The sequence below is a fragment of the Gavialis gangeticus genome, unplaced genomic scaffold (assembly GCF_001723915.1).
Source record: "Gavialis gangeticus isolate Ggan-Ray unplaced genomic scaffold, GavGan_comp1, whole genome shotgun sequence".
Classification (NCBI taxonomy): Eukaryota; Metazoa; Chordata; order Crocodylia; family Gavialidae; genus Gavialis; species Gavialis gangeticus.
Genome location: NW_017729030.1, coordinates 13,751,447 through 13,761,079, shown reverse-complemented (window position 1 = coordinate 13,761,079; position 9,633 = coordinate 13,751,447). Strand labels below are relative to the sequence as shown.

The 9,633-nt window shown below is 41.9% G+C and overlaps 1 protein-coding gene across 1 annotated transcript; it reads right to left on the bottom strand.

Annotated features, from left to right (window-relative positions):
* Positions 1 to 50: 50 nt before the first annotated feature.
* Positions 51 to 6,241, bottom strand: GAR1 (GAR1 ribonucleoprotein). The gene is given in 8 exon segments (XM_019521969.1): positions 51 to 783; positions 1,157 to 1,225; positions 2,377 to 2,518; positions 3,176 to 3,235; positions 4,643 to 4,797; positions 4,887 to 5,085; positions 6,013 to 6,147; positions 6,149 to 6,241. Coding segments are annotated over 8 exon segments (852 nt in total). The 5' UTR covers positions 6,227 to 6,241; the 3' UTR covers positions 51 to 769.
* Positions 6,242 to 9,633: the final 3,392 nt, after the last annotated feature.

Below are 9,633 nucleotides of genomic sequence, written 5' to 3'. Positions count from 1 at the left end.
ACATTTAAAAAAACCAAAAAACAAAAAACAGAGCGCCAAGAACAGACCTCTCTCATCCATTTCAGCATTTATGTTTAGGTGACCAATAAAAAAGTAATGGGTATTTACCTTGAATGTCTTGTTAAAGGAATGGCTTTCCCAAAAGGTGTTACTGACACATTTTAGTTTGCATGAAGATTTATACAAATCAAATTACACATTTCTTAATATTCCCCACAGTTTCTTCCCATTTTAAAATATGACTATTTAAAAATGTACTCTGTAGAAAACAAGGACAACATTTTTTGTGTTTGTTTTAAACAGAGCATGAGATACATACAAAGCACTGAGAGATTCAACAATAAAAAAAGACAGGAAGAATAAGACTTCAGTTCTGGAAATACAGCTTGTATCTTTACATTTAGTGAAACTGCAGTTTCTTTTTACTTGTTCAGTATATCATTTCCTTTCAACTTCAACATGAAGTCACACATTAACTAAAACAGTCTGTAAGAAATGAAGGATGTAAAAATATAAAAAACTGCTTAAGGTGGCTTTAAAAAAATGTCAAGTATATTCCAAGTGAAGAATCAAGAGCCTCCCCAATTCATCAGTGACCCATTCCTCTTCATCGTTGTTAGGTATCCATTACTCACAACAGCAATTGCTAATATTTCACTATTTTGATGTCTTTACAATCAAATTCTATTTTTCAGGTCCCCTAGAAAATTCCTCTTGCTCTTCACTTCTGTGGATCATATTATAAGCCAGAAACCTGAAGGTCCACTTTTTAACGTCCTCTGCCTATTTTGAAAACGAGAAAAACATGGACTGAGTAATTCACATTTTGGTTTTACTTGAAGCAGTGTTTGCTTTTATTATGTAGTTTCTGCACATAAATGTAAAAACAAACCCGTCTACCGTAAAATCCACTCTTATTTGTACTAAACTATTTGTACTGACACCGCACTGTGTTTTAAATAACACAGAAAAGAGAAATTTAGACTTTAGAGTACCTATCATGATGCACAGACTATTTATTTTTTCATAAATCTAGTGCAAATGTATACCTCCTTGTAAAACAAGCAACAGAAAAAGTACACTGTTAATACTTAATAATGGATTTAGATATTCTGAACTACTTTTTACACCCTGACTTAAGCTCTAGCCCACTTACCCCTGAAACCTCCACCACCGCCTCTTCCTCCTCTGAAACCTCCACCACCTCTTCCCCCTCTGAAGCCACCTGGAAGTAGAAATTAAGTTTTAAGACATCAGTATACAAGAAAGAATGTAACAAACATCCTCCACATGAAAAATTTGCAACAAGAGTCATCAGCATTACCAGAATGTATAGTTCCACGCCCTACTCCTCTTTCTCAAGGTATTACCTCCAGTTCCTTCCTGGGCTCCTTTTGTTCCTTCCAAAATACTAGAAAGTATTCATGGAATACAAAGCTAATTTAAAGTTTTTAGACCAAGGCAAACAAGGTTCTTTGGGTAGATGTGATATCTTTTATTATAACAACTAAATAATTGGAAAAAGTGTTCTTTGCAAGCTTTCAGGCACAAATACTCTTCTTCAGGCACGGGGAGAGGCAACAATCACACAATCCAAAACATGTTAGAATCTTTAAAAAAAAGAAAAAATTTAAAATTTCAAAATTCTAACTTTAAAAATGATGTTTTACAAAGTATCTCCACAAGCTGTTATCTTAGAAGAAATGCACAATAAAATGTTTTAGAATTCTTCTTTTGGGAATGGCGCACACCCATTCAAGAGAAGAAAGAAAAACAAAAAAACAAAAACAGGCTTTTAATGAAGAAATAGTTTCAATCTTTCTGCGAAGCAGCTAAAGTTACATTTTTATAGCAGAGGTGGAAGACCTCTAACACTTCATTCAGTTCCATTTCTCAATACAGGATTTTATCACATATTAAATTATCAAGGATACTGTTCAGCCTAGGCTTTATTGCAAAATAGAGCATCTGCTACTACTTTCAGGAGTATAGAACACCTTCCTACAACAAAGTTTTCCCCTATATTCAACAAGCTTTTTTCAATTTTGTGGCCTTTACATTTGGTTATTCTGCCTTGTACACACAAGTTTTTAGAGTGCTGGATCTGTGGCCCTTCCCCAGAACCTAAAAGTAAGAGGCTTTCAGCTGTGGAGGGACCTAGGTCTGCCCATATGATCCCAGGACTTCAAAAGGTCCCTACATTCAGTTACAGCTGGCTATGGATATGACAGATATCAGGGTACGAAATACAGATTTTACAAGTCTTCTATGTATCTTTAAAAACATGCTAACAAAGCAACTGCTCATGCGAGTGTTTGCTTGGCTGTAGGTCTTAACAAAATAATTACAGAAACTGTTTACTTGACAGAAACCTACCTCCACCTCGACCTCCTCCACCCCTGCCACCTCCTCTTCCTCCTCCACGTCCTCCTCTACCACCTCTTGGAGGTCCTTTCTCTCCCGGAGGTCTAGGTAAAAACCTTTGTAAGGGCAGCAACTTCGCTGGGTCAATATAAAACTGGAAGAGAAACAGCACTGTTAGGCTTTAGGAACGCCAAAAAAACCTAATATTTGACATCTCTCTCTCACTTGCACACAAGCATAATTTGATCTTAATCTTTTCTTTATGTTATCAATTTTAAGTTCTTTCTTTGCAAAGAGCTACATAACATGGACAAAATATTTGAAAATGGCCTTCAGAAAGATAAAGGTTTCCAATTAAGAAAGCAGAGTAAGGTTTCAAAGTGAAGATTTTCTTCTTCTGTTAACCATACCCTTCCCTACCTGAGGAACAGGGGAACAAAATCCTTGTAAAAGCAAAGAATAAGGGTGGATACAATGTTTTTAGGAGCCTGGAAAAGTTTATTGGAGAACTAAAAATTACAGAAATTAGCATACTAAAGAAGGTGGATTACACAGTTTCATGTAACAAGAGAAGTAAATTTCCAAAGCGACATTAAAGTGTTTATTAAACAAATGCACAATACAAAGTTGCTTACAGTATTTTAAAAGGTCCTAATCAAACAATGTCATTTTTTGGATTTTAATTGTGGTATGGATTATCCAAATTGTGCAATACCAAAAATTTCAGAATGCAAATAATGAAAACATTTGTAAAATGGAATTCTAATTACTCACTGAATATATGTTTTACTGCATCTTAAAATAAACTCACCTTTTGTAATTTTTTGAACGAGGAGGCTTTCATGTTCTCTGACAACTTAACTGAAAAGTACTGAGACTTTCCTTAAGGACTATATTAAAAAGTAACTTAAATTATAATTTATCTCAAGAAATGGATAGGCACTGACTTTATTTGTAGGTTAACTATTCAAACATCACTTCTCAGAATTTTTGCTACTATCCCAAGCAACAGCTCCCATTAATGCAACTACATTTTCTCCACTCTGTGTTTTAAACCTTAACAACATAGCAATAAAAATCCATTAGAAGAGCTTAAATGCAATTACAAAACCACAAATTTGAGTGCTATCCTGTAATGTAGGTTTTTAACTTGTCTGAGACAAAGAAGGAGTAATGAACTACAAAAATCAACTCAGTTCAATTTTTCCTCAGGAATGTGCTTTTTATCAAAATAAAATTCAAATATAATCCTGAAGAAGAAAAAGCAAATCAGCAAGTTACATTCAGGTCAACATCCCCACAATGAGGGCCAAAAATCTGGAAGCTAAATATGGACCCAAGTCCATGTTTTCTGATTTTCAAATATATGTAAAAGTTTAACATTGAGCAGCTGTGGTAAGTGAGAAAGTAAGGAGGAAAAGATTTAACAGTCCTACTGAGAAAGGAGAAGCCTGTCAAACTTGCTTTTGTTGTTTATTCTTCTGTTTACCTAACCTTCTTTGTGCCTCTTACAAATAACATAAACAGCAATAAATGAAAAAAGACGCACCCATCCTAGAGTCACTACCATTTGGAATACTATAATAACGTGTAACACACACACTGGCATAGCTTCTTGAACACAGTATTATAATGCAATGGCATTTAATGCAATGACATTACAATTCTAAAGTATAGATATAAGAAAACTATTGCATCATTAATGATCATTTTTAAGATGGTCAAATAGGCAGTAATCCTTAACTTCATAGAGCAAGAGATATGGAAGTAAAAGACATGGAACAGGTGAAAAACCGAAGTCAGGAAATTTTTCCCCAAGTTATTCACTTAGTGGCAAATGACTTCAGCCCAAACTTAACTCACATTATCATCAATGCCTGAAATTCAGATACCCAAGTACTGTACACACCAGTTGCAGTTCTCTGGGAGAAGGTAAGAGTAGGGGTGGTTGAGTGTTTATGAACTGAGAAAACCATAGGATGACTCACTGTTATTAACAATACCCAGAACAAGAGACTCCACTTATAGATGTACACTAATTCTCACCTATGTTGCTTTATACAAAGTCTAAGCTAAATCAAGAACAAAAGCATGACAAGCATCTATACTGAGAGATACTCTAGTATAAACTCTCATCAGTTTAAATACACCTGCATAATTACACAGGTTTAACTAGTAAATCTCTCATACATAGACAAGACAACCTATTGTTAAAAATCACAGGACAACCTTATTTAATAACTGACACGAACACAAATAGTGTACTTCTGAAGGATACAAAGTCTCGTAGCTGTCCGAATATTTCATCCACTTTGCCGATCTGCTCCTTGTTATCCAAGTATACGGGTGCATTGAAATAAGGCACTCTGTTTTCTTCCGTCGTACATTTACAAACAATGTCATCTTCACAGGGATGCATAAACTCTCCCAAAACTGCAATAAAATTTATTTTTTTAAATCTGCAGTGAAACCTGGAACTCTCATCCCAAATTAAAACAAACAGGGCTCTTGGGATAACTTACGAACTACGCTTTCTGGTGGTCCTTGGTCATATCCTCTGTTGAAGCCTCCACGTCCACCTCCCCGTCCAAAGCCACCTCGTCCGCCACGATTGAAGCCCCCTCCACCGCCACGATTGAAGCCCCCTCCACCGCCACGATTGAAGCCCCCTCTTCCTCCTCGACCTCTACCTCCTCCCCCTCGAAAAGACATTTGCGCTACCTGTTAAATTGGGATGAGTAAAAATACCAATTAAACACAAAACCAAAGGGCACATCACTGCTTATTTGCTTTATAAGGTAAAGTTTCACCCTGGTTTGCAGATTGAATGCTTGGTAAACTCAACGCTAGCTTCTGTTCCCTGACTAAAACGGGGCCCACATTTCAAATCCTCTCCCTGCTACACATGCCCAGGTCTGGTTTTACAGGTGTGCCCCTTCTCACATTTTTCCCCTTCCTCCTGTCCCCAACTCACACAGTCTGAACCTTCACAATGTCCTGGCTGGTCAACCCGCTAAAATTAAAGCTACCGCAACAGCCATGTGTAGCAAACAGACGGGGAAGAACAAGGGATACAAATGACCTAACATGACCCTAGTGTGTCATTTCGAAATGGTTTAAATTGTTTCTTTTGGCATTACTATGTCGGGTATGAAATAAGCTTGTCCTGCCATTTTGTGCAAGGGATTCTGGCTAATCTCCCACCAGAGCTGCATAAAACAAGGAGGGATGTATTTACGTGTGCACATGCCCACGTGCTTTATTCTCAACTGTGGGAAACGACACTAAACAAACACGTTTGGGCGATGCAAGCAAGTGGGCAAGTGGAGACAGGGCGATTTAACAAAACAGGTGCCGAGGCAGCCATGGGTGTCTCAGGAGGCAGGTCTGTCCCTCTGGCAATGACAACCAGGAGCGGGGCAGTGAGCCTGTAGCGCTGAGGACCCAGGAAAGACAAGAGGCGAGAGGCCTGGATTTGCAGCTCTGCCAGGGGACAATGGGCAGCTGGTCCCGTACCACCACCCCCCCCGGGGGGAGGGGCCCCTCCTGAGGCTGTTGGCGCCGTTGCTCGGTGGGGGGTGGACATGTGCGGGAGGGAGAGGGAAGGGCTGGGGGGTCCCCGAGCCAAAGCCGAGCGCCGTCACTCACCGGCACGCGCCCCACGTGGCCGCCCTCCTCGCGCTGCCGGCTACTTCCGATGTCGTCACCCACACGCGCCCGGCTAATCTCGGCGGAATTGGGCGAAGGGGCCGTAAAGCGAAACGTTTAATCGCAAACATAGAAGGGCGGGAAGGGGACACAGCAGCCTATTTTCCGCCCGCTGCCGTTTTGCGGCAGAAGGCAGTACTCGCTTAGGGCGCATGCGCAATATGCCTAAACGCAAGCTCTCGGGAGAGGTTGATTGACAAGTGACGTTTCTCCCTTCCCCTCCTCCGGACTGTGAACAGCTGCAAGGGGTGGAGAGCGGCCTCACAGCCGGCGGCGCATGCGCAGAAAGGTTGGTGTCTCCCCCCTTCATTCAGGCGGTGCTGCGCACTTCTCTGCCCAGTAGGTGGCTCTTGCTGCGGGGAGGGGAGGCTTGAGGCTCCCCTCTGCGCCCAGTGCTGCTGTCACCGACACAGAAATGTCCTGTGCAGCTCGAAGACATTAAATAAAAGCTATTTGCACTTGCCTATGACGCTACAAAATGAGGATAAGGTTTTCTAGTTAGTATTCCTCTTGCAGTTGAGTACCCAAAGTGGAAGGCAGTGGAAAATAATGAACTTGTCCTGGAAAGTTTCACTGCTTGTGCACCAGAAGGATTTTATCTTTGTAGCTCTGGAGCCACTATAACACTGCTGTGAAATTTGCCAGGTGTAACTGGGACAAGACCAGGATTTGGGGGGAAGTGAGCAAGCTAGCAGGGAGTGAGAGATTGCAGAGGGATCTGGATAGGTTACAGGGGTGGGCTAACAGGAACAGGATGCGTTTCAATACGGACAAGTGCAGGGTGCTGCACTTGGGCAGTAGGAACCAGCAGCACACTTACACAATGGGGAACTCCCTACTCGAGAGCACGGAGGCAGAAAGAGATCTTGGAGTCATTATTGACTCCAAGATGAACATGGGCCGACAATGCGAGGTCATGGTTGGCAGGGCTAACTGGACCTTGTCGTGCATCCACAGGTGCATCTCGAGTAGAGCCAAGGAGGTGATCCTCCCCCTCTACGCGACGCTGGTCAGGCCACAGCTGGAGTATTGTGTCCAGTTCTGTGCGCCCCATTTCAAGAGGGATGTGGACAACATGGAGAGGGTCCAGAGGAGGGCCACCCGCATGATCCGGGGACAACAGGGCAGACCCTACAGTGAGAGACTGCGGGACCTGAACCTATTCAGCCTCCACAAGAGAAGGCTGAGGGGGGACCTGGTGACCGTCTATAAACTCACTAGGGGGGACCAGAAGGGTTTGGGGGAGACGCTGTTTCCCCTAGCGCCCGCTGGCATAACAAGGAGTAATGGGCACAAGTTGATGGAGAGGAGGTATAGATTGGACATCCGCAAGAACTACTTCACAGTTAGGGCGGCTAGGAGCTGGAACCAACTTCCAAGGGAAGTGGTGCTGGCCCCTACCCTGGGGGTCTTTAAGAAGAGGCTGGATGCCTACCTGGCTGGACTCATTTGAGTCCCGTTTTTGTTTTGGGGTTTTGTTGTTCTCCCGCCCTGGCGGGGGGTCGGGCTAGAAGATCTACTAGGTCCCTTCCGACCCTAAATCTATGAAACTATGAACTATGAAACTATGAAACTATGATTTTCTTTCGCCTCTGCTGTATCATTTTTAATTGGTGCTGTTCAATTCTCCACCTTTTATTTTCTTCTCTAGCTCTTCCTTTTCACTTCATCTTTGAAGGCTATGTTAAGCCTTGGTTGTATAAATGTTAGAATATATAATACTATAGTTGCTTCAGGATTTGATAACAGTCAGGGCTATCATACTAAGGTCAATTTACAAACAGATTTGGATATTTAAGTTGAAAAGGGAAAATAAGGAGGATGTTCCCCTAGCCTTCATTTCTTTTATGCCAAATAATTATGAAAGTTGACAAAAATTAAATGTAAATTAAGGTTGTTACTCTACACACACACACACACACACACTAAGGGACTTCTTCATTTAAAATGTTAAGACTTTCAGAGAAAGAACATGAATGGTGATGAGAAAGTAGCTCATAGGCAAGCTCTATCCTCTGTTCATCTGAAGTATTCATGGCAAATTATCACATATATTCCAAATCATCCTTGATTCTTCCCTTTTATAAATATCCACTATTCATCCAACAACAACAGGTATGTTTAACATGTGGTTACATATAGGGTGCTGACAGACATGCAGACCCCTGCTCTAACTCATGGCACTTTACATAAAGTACCATGAGTTAGAGTGTCCCGTCCCCCCCACCCCTTCCCAATAGACATTAATCTCTTGGGTCAGGGTTGTGGGGAATCAAACTCCACTTTGGAGCCAATAGAGTGGAGGAGCCTGCCTGCAGCCTCTCTTCCCTAGCCCTGCCTGCCCCCACCAAAATCTGGTGCTGTCTTCAGGAAGCAGGTAGGGAGAAGGGGAGGGGAGCAAGCTGAGGGCTGGGGTTTGCCAGGCCTGAGCTGGAGGAGGAAGAGCTAGAGGGCTTGAGGCAGGAGGGATCCAATCAACCTGCCCCCATCCTCCAGCTCAGGTTGGGTAAATACTAGCCCACAGCTTGCTCCCCCTCCCTTCATGCAGACAGCACTGGGAGTAGTGCAACAGATTGACCCTAGTGAACAGAAGTTTCCTAAGTCACTCCAAAGTGGAGCGCCTTCATCTGATCCCTCATTTGATGAGGCTTAATTTGTCACATGATCAGCCACTTCTGAAGTGCTCTGCAGCCATGCACATGTGTCCTGGCATGGCTATAGAGTGCTTTCAGGGGGCCAGTCATGTGATAAATATAACTTCTGTTTGCACCCTTAATCACATATCAGTTAGCCCTCAGGCAAAGCCAAATTACATGATTGAAAACACTCACATTTGTTTTAATGGACTTTAGATCAAGCTCTTCTTGCTCTTTTGGTCTTCCAATGGTCAAAAAGGTACAATCGTGGTTTTGCTTTGTCCCCCCTCCTTTTAGTTTTAAAGAAAGCAATAGATGGCAGTCATGTTCCTCATGCTTGATAGAGAAATCTCCTGAAAGAGACTAATTGTTCCAGAGAGACACTATTCAGGTCAGCTTTCCCTTAACAGTTGGTCCAATAAAAGAAATCACCCACAAAAATCTTTGACCAGGCCTCACAGTATCCAGCAATGTTTCATCTTTTTATACTCAGATTACTGGAGCTATTCGGTGAAGTGGCATTGCTCAGAAGAGACATTCCTATTACCAAGGAGCCCAGGGAATTTGTATTACCTTTGTGAATTTTAAAGTGACATTGTTATGAAACAAGGACCCGAACTGTGGCTAACATTGCATCTTAGCACTGTGTAGGCATTTCTTGCAGTGGTGAATTTTGCTGTTTTGTTTGTTTTGCTTTGCTTAATTAGTCCCTTACTATTTTAATTTCCTACTATGTACTGGCCAGGCAACAGGAACTCAACCTTTATTTCCTGCCTGCAATTACATCAAAACAGAGGGAGGGAAGATGAAAAGAAACATTGCTCTGGAATGGCTCTGTGGCTGAAATACTTGAACTAATATCTCACTTGAGTGAGAGAACATGTGGCTGAAGTATCTAACCAATATCTGAGAGGAAGTGAAAGAC